A 15,049-nucleotide genomic window follows, 5' to 3' on the forward strand; every position below is an offset into this window, starting at 1 on the left:
GCCCCTACTGGGTCAGAGTATATTATATTTAGCCTTGCCGCTGTGAGATCTAAAATACATGCCAGAGCCTAGATTGGTCGGTTAAGCTCCATTACAGAGAGTTGTCACCAAAGGCGAAGAGCAAGAGCACGCCTCTGCTTCTTTTGCAGAGCGTTCTCCACTCTTCGCATTGTGCTTTTCAAGGGTTGGGTAGTCACGATATTTGTCCTGCATTTTTTAAACATTTAATAAATAAAAAGGGCATCCATAAAAGTTACAAAACACAATATGGCCTGAAATTTTTAGAAGAAAAACTAATTTTATTTATTTATTTATTTTTTTTAAATTAATTATTGGATTCCTTTGTACAACATTTTTATTTAATGACAAAAATAAAATTAATCCATTTAAGGGATTTTTACACTTAAATAAAATTTTTGGTGAGAAATGCGTTTAATCTGGGAATTAAACGTGTTGGGGTGCTTGTCAAAGATGATCGAGGACGTTGAGGGGCGGCAGTGTCGATAGCGGTCGTGAGCCTCAAGAGCACAACCAGCTAACCACACTGCCACCCTGAAACGCCCACCCAAATTGCGTGTCCTCTTCCTTGTCAGATCCTCTGGGCCGATTATTGAGCAACCGATTATTTCGCAGCTCAGCGAGTGGCCTGGCAGGGGCCACACGGAGTGGACAGTAATTATCACTCGCTTGTCCGCCTCTTCGCTCTACCTGCGCCTTCGCCTCACCGGCCAGCCAAGCAACACTCTCGGCTCGTAATAATAGCAGCCGCGAGCAATACGCAAGTACCACGCGGCGCAAAATTCGCGCAATCACTTCAATGCCTCCATTGTTGCGCCTCCGCCAAAACAAATCCGGCCAGCGTTCGCGAAATCCTCTTGGTGCTCTTGGGCATTTGCCTGCGCACAGATTGAATAAGTTTTCGCAACTTACCGACTGAAACCAAAATAGCAAAGGCATTGCTCAAGTTAACTTAGCAAATGCGCCGATTGCTTGAACAAGTAATAGAGTCTTTTGTTCTCCTTTCATTTATTAATTTAAACATGGGCAAGATATTATATTATAAAGCTTTTAATATTTATTTTAAAATAATGACCGACAACAAGCATTCTGTTTAAAGTGACTATCACAATATTTATTGAGCAAATATAAAAATATCTTAACAATTTTGAACAACAAATATGTATTGTTTAATTTATAATTATGAACATTACAGACTTTCCATTAATTTTTTCATCCTAAAATGTTAGCATAATTATAACAAGAAAGGAACACTCCCCTGACATTCTTAATTCAAAAAGAAAATAAATGCAATTCAACACCTGAGAGTGTGAAGTAGTCCCTTTTTGAAATTATTTTCTTTTGGAATTAATAATAAGATATTTATACTTGCTGGAGAACTGGCTTTTCAAACAATTTTTACTTTTTTATTTGTGATATTCATCTGGATAGTCTAAAAGCACAACAAGAACGATAGCAATATTTAGCAGAAAATTTATTTATCCCACTAGTTTCACATTTTCAGTATTCTTTGGTGTCTATTTTTATTTTTATAAATTTTAACACAATTTAGGTTTGAAGTTCAGAACCACAGCAATGACATGAGTTATAAAAAACAATCTAACCACAAAGTAGCCAGTTAATTTGATATTTTTGACATTTTTTTTTAGTAAAAAAGATCAGATAAACTTATTATTTTGTAACACTTTTTGCCGTTGCCCGATAGCCTGAAAAAACTTCATATCGTTGGCAGTTAGCGTGTGGCATTAAATTAGTAACGAAAATCGCACCGCAGTTAGCGAAATAGAGTCTCCTGGACGGCTCAGCCCATTAAGCATTGTACAAAAAGGACAAAAAATCAGCATTTCGTTCTATTGCTTTTCCCCTCTCACATTCACGTGTTCGCCAACTTGAAGCAGAAGCGCACACGTAAAATGCCACGGGAATCTGCATGAGTGATAAAAAAAACGACGACAGCACGTGCTGCGAGCTCCGCAAGTGATATTTCTCTCCAGGAGGCGCTCTCTTGCAGTCGGCCGTGCGATTTTTTTTTGTCGCGTCGCTCACCAGCCTGCACAAGCAAGAAATACAACCCCACATGTATTTCATTTGAATTAAAAAAAAAAATATTTCAAAAAACATATCGAAGATAAAACAAGCCTTAAATTTAAACAACGCAAAATACAAATTTTTCACAAAGCCATAATTTTAAAACAAGCTACAATATTTCCAATAAATAGTTACATTTTAGCTCCTTGATAAAATTAATTAATATGATAAAATCACCAAGCAGTCTTTTTTGAAGCGCAAAAAATTCAAAATTTTGTCTTTAATTAGAATTCAGCATTTTTATTTTTCATTTGCGTACACGTCACACGGGTGCTGTGAATTGAGGTTGCAGAATAAAAGTCAGAGTTGAGGAGTCAATTGGCATCGCCAAGAGTGCATTCGAAACCTACGAGCTGCATATTATGTGAGTGACCTACAATGCCTCGCTGTTGGTTTATTTCGAGCAACTTGCACTGCCGCAATCCGCGGCTCAAAATCCGATGGTGCGTCGCCTCAATTTGAATATTATCAAAAGGGAATTTTAATTTTAATTTTTTTATTTATCGACTCTCAAAATTTAAGAAAATATATTCTGATTTATTTAATTTTAAGGAATTTTAAACTATGGATAAATAGAAGGTGAAAATTCACAAGTGATATTTTTTATACATACTATTTCTTTCTTTGAAATAGGAAGGGCTAGATAAAGAAAGCTACCATTATCAGTACACACCGACTGCCGAGCTGATAACGAAAATTTTAAGAGTGCTCAATGGGCCACCTCCCGAACGAAATTCCGTTCGCCACAAAAGTAACATTCTCAAGTTCTGATAAAAAGAAACACTGCACTTTCAACCGTTTTGGTCAATTTTAGCTCAAACTGCGACGGGGCAATAAAATCAGGCGCAGTGTTGACAAACGATTTTGGGACCAAAGTGCGCGCAAGCACAAATAAAGCCAATCATAGTAATGATTGTATGGCTCACGTAGCGCAATGCGGCGGTGGCGGCTCCTTTCCTTATCTTGAACAGACAGTTTGTCATTAAACAACCAGAGAGTCGCCGCAGCCAGCACCATTGTCGCCAGGCGAACAGGGAAACACGTTGGACCGATTTAAAAGTTCATTCACGGCCCTAATAGATAGATCTGCGTTTGCAAAGGGCGTTGGCATTTAAAAAGTTTCTAGTGTATAGAAATTATAGCTTTCAAAATTATTTTATTTAAAATAAATTTAATGGATGGAAATAACAACATTGAAAAATAATTTTTTTATTGAAGACTTTAAAAAAACACCTGATTAACATTTTAACAAAAGAGGTCAAACGGTTGAATCTGGGCCGGAAGCAAAAACGTCCCTTATCGTATTGTCAGGAAACACCTGCCTGCCAAAGTATGAAGAAAAATGAAATACAAAAAACCTGCAAAAGTCACTGCACTCGCCGGGGAGAATAAATTCAATGATTTAACAATACAGGTCAGTGTTGGGAAAGGTTATGTATTCCGGTTGCGAGTGCTCGATTTATCGGCTCGCTCAGGAAAACCTGTTTGTTGTTGTGCGACCGCGGCCGACTCTTCTAATAACGGAGGCGGCTGGCTTGGTCGCGTTTCTTCTGCATCCTTTTACCTTTGGTGATATTGCCTTATATTGTTGCATGCACTTCCTCGAACAGGCTGCGATGACGACCAACCAGCAGGGAAAAGAGAGAAAAGACTCTGGTTTCATTGCTTGCCACAGCGAGATTTTCTCAGCGGTGAGAAGATAATTTCATATCCGCCAAGATTGCTCAAAATTAAAAAAAAAAGTTGAAAAAGAATTTAATTGTGAAAATGACAAAAGAAAAAACAAACTGTAATATTCTCTATTAAAAATTCTTTAAAATTTTTGTAAAACCCTTCAAATATAATAAGAGCAATAAAACTTGACCACCAGTTTGAAGAAGGACACCCTTCGGCAGGCCCCGTTCCCAGGGTGGTAGCGCTCTGCTTGGCAGTGCGACCAAGAAGTAAGGCGACACCGTTTCGATCAGTTGGAATAACTTGATACCCCCGATCGACATACTTGAGAATTAATGCGTGCGATCCCACGTGGTGCTGATTGGCATGATCTAGCAGCAGCGTCAGGACAACTCCAAAGGGTGACGGGAAGTTTGAAATCCATCCATATCTTTTCCCTCTTAACAACCCACTTGCAAACAAATCTTTTGTCACTGAATACAGGAGGCGCAGTGTTTCGTTACTTTCTGTGAAAGCGGCAGGCTTTTCTTGCTTCTTCCATTTGCACTAATTGGCACATGAAAAAAATACATATCGACGGGGGAGAGTGAAGAAAAGTAAATGTATTGAATTGCACAAATAATATATGATAATTTAATAAATGTGAATATATAAAAATATAATGCTAGACAATTTTTCAAATAATAAATAACAAAACAAATGTTAAATTGATTAAAATAAAGAATAAAGTGCATCTGAACGTTGAACGTTGCAGTGATCCCTGCACAGGAGTGGGTGTAATTGTGAAGTAACGATTTCAAAATCAGATTGCTCATCATTTCACGTGAGCTGGAAAGAAAGAAAGATACTCCAACAAATTGCACCCACTCGCGAGCAAACAGCGCTTTCCTTCCTTTATCGCGCGATGATAAATAATTCACACGGAAGATAAATTGGCAGCAAAAACTTGACGAAGGAAAGAGCCAATAACAAAATTACCAGAGAGCAATTTGACCGAGCAGGTCAATGCATCTCAGCATAAGGCCAAAGGTCAGCACACTAACACATTCGAGTATGTGAGTAGCACTGGTCGCATACCTATATAATCATACAACTTTGTTCTAATTGGATTGTTTCGTTTTTGTCTCACCAAATTCACTTGGGTGACCTTTTTTGTGGTGTCGAGTGAGTTCACTAAATAGTTTTTTTGCACTTGGACGGAGAGGGCAGATTCACCTTGGACCGGAATGTCGTACCAGATAGTGCATTTACAGAGATGCGAAATTACGTGTAAATGCGCCTCTGGCACGGCTCCAGGCCCTGCGTGCGCCGGGCCAATTAAGAAACGAAAGAACAGGCGGGCGCACGGACAAACGGCGGCCGGGGCTGCAGGCCGCGTCACTTTTCGCACCATTTATATTTTGTCGCATATTATAAATTTCGGCTTCCGATCTTGCAACCTTTACGTCTGAATCAACGAATTCAGAGTAAAAAATTAGGAGTAGAGAGAATGAAATAGAAAATAATCAGAGCTGTCGTGCGTTGTGAAATAATTTTAAACGGTGCAAGATTTGAAGCTGAAGTTTTGTACAAATCAATAAATTAATTTGACAGAAATCATGCAATTTTATTTTGCTTGAGGAAAAGAGTGAAACAAAGTATTGAAAGATTTCAGCGTGATAATCGAGGAGAAAAATAAATAAATAAAAGGGCAAATAAACAGGTCATTTACACCAATAGAAAGAAAGAGAGATAGACGAGCAGAAGCAGCAAAAGAAAGAAGCCAGAGAGGCGGCAGGCACGAGAGCGAGCGAGAGAGAGCGAACGCGGCGCTCGCTGCCGGTTCCCCTCGCAGCATACTTTTGTTCTACTAATACTGAATAGTAGAAGTGAGTGAGCAGCGGCTTTTTAGTGAAATATAAAAATAGACAGGTGTCTAATAGGAGCTTGCTTCTCCGTGCTGCCGAAACTCTAACTTTTAAGTGACAAAAAGCTATTTTCAGTCAACGCCGCTGGTGCGTGTGTTTGTGCGATACACAGACGGAGAACGCGGCGCGTAAAGCGCGCGGCCGATTGTCTCCGTCGGCTGAGCCTATTTCGGTTGGCCGCACCGCGCCTGATTAGCATTCGCCCGCTAAAAATTGTAATCGGCGGCGGCCGCGGTGGTGCCGAGCGACCCGACAATGAATTCACAATGCGCGAATTATGAATACAAGAATGGACGCGCGGCGGCGATTGTCATCAACACACACTGGCTGTGACACTCTCTGCGGCGACGAACACACTCGCGAGGAAACGGTCCTTCGGATCACACAATGCCAACTGACCAGCACCAGAGTCGGTCTTGAGCACTTTGCGAGCAGACTGCGTTCCGGCCACTGCTCAGCTACATATAGGGCAGCGCACCGAGCCACTTGGCATGCATTATGCACCGCGTGCGGTGCAGGGGAGGGGGGCACACACACACACACTAACACGCCGAATGCACTTTGCTACTTGCGGTGCACTTGAAGGTAAAAGGTTATTGGCAGGCCCCTTAATTAGGGCACCTATGAGCGCGGCGGTTGCGAGAGCGCCTGCCAGCGAACCAACCTCGCGCGGGGTTGCTTCACGAAGGGGGCGCGCGGAGGGAGGGAGGGAGGCGCAGGGGAGCACGTGGGTCTGGCCCGAATTCCCAGCTGCTCGGGCTCCGCGATCGGGTCAAATTCGGAAAAAAATTATCTCGAATCGGAATGAAAACGAAAGCTTTCAAATAATCTATTTCGAGCAAATGTTAGTGGAAGAAACTCGATCGGCGGGACGATAATTAGCGGAATTAGCGTGCAGTGGCAGGGTAAAGGCTGAGCAATGTCGCATGGCAGTGTTAAAAATAAGGCCGCCGACTGCAGGAGCGAGAAAGAGAGGAAGGTGTTTTTTGGTGAGGAAAGCATTTTCCAAGGTGCAAAGTGCTGATGTCTCGAGTTCCCAAGCGCGAAATAAGCTGCACGCCGCAAGAAACCAGAGGTACAAAATCCGGTCGACCACCGTTCGGCGGTGGAAAAAAATTCGCGTTCGCCACAAACTATACAGAAGTTTTGATTTAATTTTTTTTTTTTTAAAAACCAAGAAATTTGAAAACATTTTACATGCCTAAATGAAAAGCTTTTCAAGAAAATTTATGTTAATATTTTTAACTCAAATTTTGTTTGCATTTTTAATTCAATATTTTAATTACTTATCTCGTTATAGACAGAGATTGCCTTGTGGTACACCAATAAACTTAATTTGCAGCTAGACACGAGGCCGGTGAAAAAATATGACGAAGGGAGAAAAAATAATTCGCGGTCAAAGGCAAAGGTCGCGGCGGGGTCGGTTCCGCGATAAGCGCGTGTCTGCTCTGGGCCGATTTTTGCCGAAGAAAAATTTTCAATTCTGGCTGACGAGAAGTTGGGTTATTTGATATATCTCGGGCGATATCAGTGATAAGAAGAGCGACTGCTGGTGCGATATCAGCAGCGGCCGGGGCAGAGGGAAAAATTTAACATCCTCCCACTCCGAAATAGGCTCAATTTACAATATGGCGCGTTCGAGAGTGTAAATTATTGCCAAGTCATATAGGCGCATAATTTCTGAATTAATTTGAATCCGATTTGAGAATAAGAAAGAAAAAGAAAGAAAGAAAGAGCGCGGCCGGCGTCGAATGGGAAACGGGCGTAGACGCGAGGAAATATTCAAATTTGAAATCACATGACTTAACACCCAGCAAGCAAGCTATGTACGTGCAATAGCAGCAGGCAAAAAGGAGGAAGCCCATCCATGATACATGTCGTGCGAGGAAACCTTAAGAAATAAAAGTGGCAAGGAGGCGAGAAGCGAGCCTGTCTTACAATCCCATAAGCCGCGCGTACAAAATCGCAGTGCATCAACTTAATTGATTCGGGCGGCCGACGCGACAAAAAGTGGGTCACGCCGAAATCGCAAAAAAAAATAGAAAAAAATTATTACAAAATACATAATAATATGGAATGCAGACATGTACCTCGCACGGCCAGGGTAAAAATTAGAGAGGGTCGTGCGCGGGGCGAACACAACGTGGTGGGCCCGAGGGACCGAAAATTGGCAGCAGCTGCTGGTGTGGGTCTGTCGGTGTTGCGGCACACGCACTGCGGGTAGCACTGCCTTTGCTTTGCTCAGTCAGATGACGAGGGTATATTCTCGTAGTTGGCACACGGGTAGGTATTTCTCTCTCAAAAATAAAATGTGCTCTCGACAAAAAAGCCGAGCCAAAGTCTCTGCCAAAGTCTGTGCGCGGCCGGTGCGCGCCCACGAGGCTGGAGGCGGCGGTCGGAGGCCGGCCGAGAGGCCGAGGGTCGACGGCCATCCTGGTGCTCACTGACTTTAGGACAGACCCCTGGACGAAGAAGCGCTCGCTCGCTCGTTTGCTCGCTGCCACGAAAAAACCGGCAGGGAGGGGGCACCACCACTCGTCGCGCGTTCCGCGGCGGCGGCGGCACAAGAAGCTAATCTCATTAGCGGCGCGAAAAGAGGGGGACTCGGGCGACCGGCCGGTGACAAAATCAAGAGCGCCACGTGACCCCCGGGCGGCCCGGCACGGGCCATCGAGGGCCCCTCGCGGGCCCCCCGCGGGCCCGCGCAGGGCCAGACGCCGGGCATTAATCTCTCCGCGCCAAAGGCCGTCGACCGCGCGACATCCGAGCCGTCGACGCTCCCCTGCCGCCGCTAATGCATTTTTAGCCTGCATGCGACGGGTTTCTTTATTTCTCCGCTTCGTGCAACCAGGCTAATTTAATAATTGGCCGAAATAAATAAAAATATGCAGGCGCTTTTGCGCTGCCAAGACGGGGGAAGCCCTCCAACTGGGCACAGTTGATGCATTTTTCTTTCTGCCGCCTTTCACGCATTCGTTTAAAATGGGACAATGCCCTCCTAGCTCATTCCAAGTGCAAAAATGTTCCTACCTATAAACACTCGACCCACATTGTTTTAATGTTTCCCTTCGAAAATTACGTAAAAAACGCACTCTTGTTTGATACCAGACGTAATAATAGTTGAATTTGTTTCACGCTCAATTTAATTTGTGAATTATTCAGACTGCTTGATAATTTTATGGAGCAAAGTAGTTTTTCATTTTTCATTCGTTTCCAGTGGGCACACAAAAAAGGCGCACTAGATTTTTGATTTATATTTTCCCTCTAGCGAGGATAATTGCAAAGGAGAGTAATTAAATCGCAGTCGGACGTGATGATTCCATCTAGCGAAGAACTGAGATACCACCAGCTGTGTTCACTGATTATTTTCGAGACAGAGAGCACAGGGTGGCTCCCTGTTCTGCGCGAGCAGTTTCTTTCTTTCTTCGCAGGCGCACCTTGACGGTGTTTTGTTTTCTTAATACTATTTTTCTTTTAATAAAATTTGATTGGAAAAATTGCAGGACAAATATGACCAACCCATCAAGATAAGCGTTGCGTATTTTCCACAGTAGAAAAAAATTAAAACTTTCCGAAAATAAAAGCAGTTCAAATTTTTTTGAATTTGGTTCAATTTTTGACACTATAAGAAGAATAAAAAAAATAGTAATACTCTAGGAGAATGGCAGTGCATACTCAATATAAATTATTTTTAGCACAATGAAATTGTAGATAAAAATCTAATTAATATTTGCACTCCAGACCATTTCAAACTGCTTCTATTTTGGTCCGACTGTTCCCGAGCGAAGAATGCGTGTATAGGCAACACGCTGCACTTACCTGCGCAACGGACAGTCTACTCTGCAGGAGCTCACCGAGCGAAATGAGAAGCTGCTGCTCTGGAGTCGGGCTCGGATGCTGCTCTGATTCAGCGGAAAAAACCCCCCAGCTGAATGAATCACCAGCAGCAACCCCACACTAAACGTTACTCATCTCTGGCTCTCTCTGATAATAAATTATATATCAAAAGAGAGCGAACGCGGCAAGGCTAAAAAGTGGCAATGAGGAGGAGTCAGCACACTAGGCGGCGGTTTCGCCTGATGAATTGAGGTTGGGGTAATGAGCTTTTTAACTCGGCCTCTCTTTTTTCAGCGAGAGGAAATTTACTTTGCAAATAATGATGCTACTTTGGAGGTTGAAATGCGCGAATAAATTTTGCTCCTCCATTCCAATAATTTTTTATAATCATGGTAATAAATGAATTTTTCAATATTTTTGCAAATTTTAAATATTATGTTGTTTGATTCCATCATACTTACAGTCTGTTAGAAGACTCTAGCGAATCCTTGTCCTTGTCCCTCTCTTTGGACTCGTTCATCAAGCGGTAGATTTTGCCAAAGACCACATACTCGAAGCTGTCAGCCCGGGATGGCTCGTTTTCAGCCAGGGGATTGTACTCCCCGGAATCTGGGTACCCATCTTCACGCAGCGTTGTAGCTAAAACCAGTCGGAACTTGTCACCTGCGAACATAAAAGTAGATAACATTTAGAAAAAATTTAATTTTCCTCAAAATGAAGCTAGAAATTAAAAATTGGTGCCAAAACCAGCTACTCGAATTTGTGAATTTTTGCCCGATAAAATATCGAATTTAATTATAATTATAGTAATGAATCTTCGACTTATTCTAAAAAATTGAATCCCTTACTCCCTTGAATTATTCCTATATTTTTCACGATTTGGTAAGAATTTAAAAAATGGTGGAAAAACCAAGATGGCCTTTCGATGAATGCAAAGACTGTGATTACTATCAAATCTCCAGCAAATCGCTTTTGAAACGGTTGAGAAAATATTGCATCTGCGAGTGTGAGGTGCAAAAGAAAGGCTTGCACTGAGCCTTTGTGTTTCCACCTGCGACGCGAGAGCGGGCGTCGGCCCCGAATTCGCAGACGCGCCGGCCCGACTTGCAGACGCGTCCAGCAGCCTGCATCTAAAATCGCATTGACCGTTTTCATTATTACATTAAGCGAGTGGAGGGGGGCAATCCAAGGCCTGTGTACTCCCGAAAGCATGGTCAGCGCAATTCAAGGTCTCGGTACACGCCGCTTTGTGTCTACGTTCGTGGACCCACTCTCAATTTGGCGTCAAGTAGCGGTGAGAGATTCGTTACTCCGACACCCAAACGGCCGACGGGGATTCCCAAAGGGAAAAGCGCACCGGGGATTTTTACACAGGATTTCAAAGGACTGAATAAAATTTCAGAATTCATAATTTTAGAAATTTAAAATGGCTCAAATTAATTATGAATCTCTTAATTACCTTCAAATTTTCATGATTTTTAAATTACTTTAAATATTTATAAAACAGTTCAATTTTTTCAAATGTTCTGCACAGATATAAATTCTAAAATTTAAAAGAATATTTAAAAAAATATATAGTTTTTCAACTGTAAAAATAAAAAAAGCTATAAATAAACTGAAAAGATTTCTTCAATCTTATAAACATGTGAATCTTTGTAAATTTTATCTAACAAATGAACAGAAGTCATCTGGCAGTGAAATCCATCTGTAAAAGCGATGATACGGATCGGCAGCAGATATTATTGTGTTTGCTTTTTTGATCAAAAGCCCAATTAGCGGTGGGAAAGCTCTCTCGACAGCAGTAAGCATCTCACACAGGCCAGGTGGTTAGTTTCGCCACGTCTAGACGCCACGCCAGGTGAATTTCGCGCAGATAGACAATGTAGCAGGCCGACTGTAAGTACACACGTACTTACAGTCTCTGTAAGCAAGTTGACTTTTCTCTCGGGCAACCTTGAGACGCGAGGCGCACATCACATTTTTTCAATAATCATCAGCGTCATTTATTTCGCGCCGTCATAATCGAATCGCGCCGTCCGGCCCAGACAAAACAAAACAACCAGTCGGTGCATTTTTTTTTTGGCGCAGACGAGCAATCAAGACACCGCAAATTGTGTTTCCTCGCCAAGCACCGGTTCAAAAGAGGCGTCAGCTCGAATTGCAAATTTGAAGGATTTACAAAGGCGCAAATACCCATAAAGCATCATTAACTTGAGCTGTAATAATAATCAAAGCAAAAAATTTGAGAAGAAAAATAAGCGAATAAATTAAATTTAAACGGAATGAAAATCACCAACTTAAAAATTTCCCAGATCAATGAAAATTTTTGAAAAATTTGAACCAGTAAAATGTGAGATTTTGATTTTATAATTGTTATAATTACTTAATTTTGTAATCAAAGATTCATTATTTGATAAAAGTTTACCTAAAATTTTATGAAAATGATGGCCTTTGTTAAGGAATTTATTAAATTGACCATAAAAATTTAAGCAAAAATCAATATAAGTAAATAAAGAGAAAAATAAATACCGCTCAATAGGTCTGGCAGACAAAATTTTCGCAAGCAGAATACGAAATAAAGCGATAACACGATTTTGGAGACAAACCAAACATTATTGAGCAAGTTTATACAATAACCGTGATAAGGAATTGATATGATCAGCACGCGTTATCAGAAACAAGCTTGCTTGCTTTAGCATCATCCGCAGCAGAGAGAAAGGAAAACGTGGAGTGGGCAAATAAAAGGCAGCTCCAAACACAATTAGGGCCAATAAAATAATTTAGAGGGGCGGAGAGTCCTCTGAGGCGCCCGAGGGCGGATTCTATCCTGAGTAATTGAATCCATAAATACCTGCTGCCGTATTTTGTATTCGTTCGTTGTGGGTTGGTCGGTGCTGAGTTAAGGTTTTTTTTCGTGTTTTATGGCGCACGCAGCAGGCACCAGACCCGTACTCCCATCCACTGTTCATATTATGACGTCTGCGACACACACAAAGTTTATTCCGCCGCCGCAAAAATGTGCTCAGCTCGACGCAGCAGTTTTATTTAATACGCAGAGGCGGACGGACGTTGAATTTAGGCAAAATTTTATATACGCAGACTGCAGAGAGAAACAAGCATGTGAAAATTATCAACATGATGGAATTTCTAAAATTATTATTATTAATTTTTTTTTTACATTTAAAACGATGAAATTAAAATTTGTTTTACGAGTTAAATTGGCGGTTTCATTTTTATCTTGAGACTTTATTTTACCTTTTTTTTCTTTCTTAAAACTAATCAATCCTTGGCAATATTTCCATGTTTGAATTTGTTACATTTGGCAAACGTATAGATCAGAATTTTGAAAGCTGGATACTTATTTTTTATTCCAACAAATTAATAAAAAGTTAAACAAACAAATAATTTAAAATATATCGACTGAGAGGAATAAATAAATAGTAACTTTAAATATGGGCCAGTGAAATGAAAATTCTGAATCAATAAAAAAATACTTGTCCATTTTACATTAAATTTGAAATTTGGAAATCACGTTTTTATTGCAAATTAATAATTAATACACGGATTGCATCATGGCGGAATGCATTTCAACTATTGGCGTGTATCAATAACACAAGTGTCGCGACACACGATAGCCCGTAACGGTGGTGTCAAGATAAGTTGTGCAAAAAGTTTACGACAAACCGCCGAACGCAGGGCTGCTTTATTAGAAACGCAAACATTAATAAAGCCCTTTTATGCTCGGAATTTGCATTTGCATGTTGGTCGGCTCGCGTCTTGTTGCAGGCATTCAACGCATTTGACCTGCACCCGAGTCGCTTTGATAAATAATCTGGGCCGTAAACTCCACCTGCGAGGTGCCCCGGACTCGTTTAGCAGCGACCGCCGGCGTTTTATGGGCTCGTTGGAAAAGTTGCCGGTGGAAAAGTGCTAGCTCGGGTCGTTCGGCGGATTAATTTTTGATAAACGTACGCCAAGGTGCTCCGCCACTCCACTCGACCAAATGAATGCACCGTGGCAGCAGCACAGATTCTAATCCGCACGCTTTGAAAAATGAGTTGACCTAAAAAATTTAGCCGAGTCGTGAAAATTTTATTCAGTTCTGCGCGCCGTTGTTTTGTTCTTGAAGTTTTATTTTGTAAAAAGGGGAGACTTTTATTTCGCAAGTTTCCTTTTTTGAAGATAAAAATGAATTAATTATGTAGAGGAGAGTTTTAAATATTATTCACGCTAGGCTGTGATTATGGAAAACAAGGTAAAAACTGTCAAAAATTATAAGTAAATCTAAAATCGAGAGAAATTTCCAATTAATAACACTTCAAATTTTATTTCATAAGTAGAGGAATAATTAAAGTGCAGTGGACTTAAATAACCAGATCTTTATGGAAAAAAATAATCTACTTCCCCTTTTTTTAGGTTCAGAAATTTTTATTTTGAATAAAAAAGCTTGCTTTCTTAAAAAAAAAAATAATAATAATAATTCGTTTATTTAGAGAAAATTAGTTTTTTTTTTTTTATTTCAATGATCCAAAATTGTATAAATGGAGCTCCAAATTTTAAGTGATTTGGAATGTTTTGAGAAAAATAGCAAAATGTAAATTAAAAAAAGAAATGATTAGTTTTAAAATTTAATATGTTAAAATAAAAATCACTTTTTAATTTGAATTCATTGCTAATTCATGAAATACTTTTGTATCAAAGTGCAAATGAAATCAAGAAATATTCCTTTTTAATGTCAAATTATGTCACCCGCACATGCGAGCTACTTCAGCAAAAGAAAATAAATCAAAGTGAGGTCACGAAAGTAATTCTTTCTGCGAATTGACATAAAATGGAAAATACGATTCCTATAATTTTATTATGTACACTAACGATAAATAATCTCCATGGGTGTAGTGAGCATCTATACGGGTGCACACACGTTTGTATGATAAACGACCTTCGCTTCGACCTCAATTTTCCGCAGCAGTGCACCACGAGCAAGTCCTCTTCGTCCTTGCGAATTGCAAAGTCGCTGCGCAGAATCCGCCACAATCCGCAGTGCACACGAGCGAAAGAAAGGGGGACAACATCTGTTCGCCAAGATGCTTGATACGTGAAGCCCGCGGCGGCGACTGCGGTGCATCTGCCCGCGGAAAGTGCAAGTGGCATTGATCAGCAGGTGCCCGTGCACCTCGCAGGCTTCGCGAGCAAAAAAAAAAAGCGAACGACACGCGACAGAAAGGTGACACTGGCTGCCGCGTCGTGTTGAATACCAATGACACATGATCGGCGAATTAGGATCGAAAAAAAGCGGCCGCGCGTGCTTTCGTCAAAGACACTCGGCAAATGTCTGCGCGTTGCGTGCAAACTCTCATCAAGCACGAGGAACTCGCATAATTTAATTTTTCAGAAATAAAGTAACGGAAATTAAGGATAAATATTAAAATAAAATTATCGCTGTCATTTTGTACTGCATTGATAAAAATTTACTTAATTACTTGAAATTTAGCTTTTTTAATATTAAAGTTGAATTACAAAATTAT

At 40.8% G+C, this 15,049-nt stretch overlaps 1 protein-coding gene across 4 annotated transcripts in view; it reads right to left on the reverse strand.

Annotated features, from left to right (window-relative positions):
• The window catches only part of LOC132197558 (DNA-directed RNA polymerases I, II, and III subunit RPABC3), a 45,922-nt gene that overhangs the window by 497 nt on the left and 30,376 nt on the right, over positions 1–15,049 (reverse strand). For 2 of the 4 annotated variants that reach the window (XM_059620906.1, XM_059620914.1), the window contains exon 3: positions 9,986–10,187. In XM_059620906.1, the coding sequence (XP_059476889.1) occupies positions 9,986–10,187 (202 nt within the window). Of the gene's footprint in view, positions 1–9,985; positions 10,188–10,575; positions 10,671–12,375; positions 12,519–15,049 lie in introns of those variants that run through there. The other 2 variants (XM_059620923.1, XM_059620931.1) reach the window with 2 other exon arrangements.

Source organism: Neocloeon triangulifer, unplaced genomic scaffold (genome assembly GCF_031216515.1).
Source record: "Neocloeon triangulifer isolate White Clay Creek 2 clone unplaced genomic scaffold, ASM3121651v1 ptg000001l, whole genome shotgun sequence".
Classification (NCBI taxonomy): Eukaryota; Metazoa; Arthropoda; class Insecta; order Ephemeroptera; family Baetidae; genus Neocloeon; species Neocloeon triangulifer.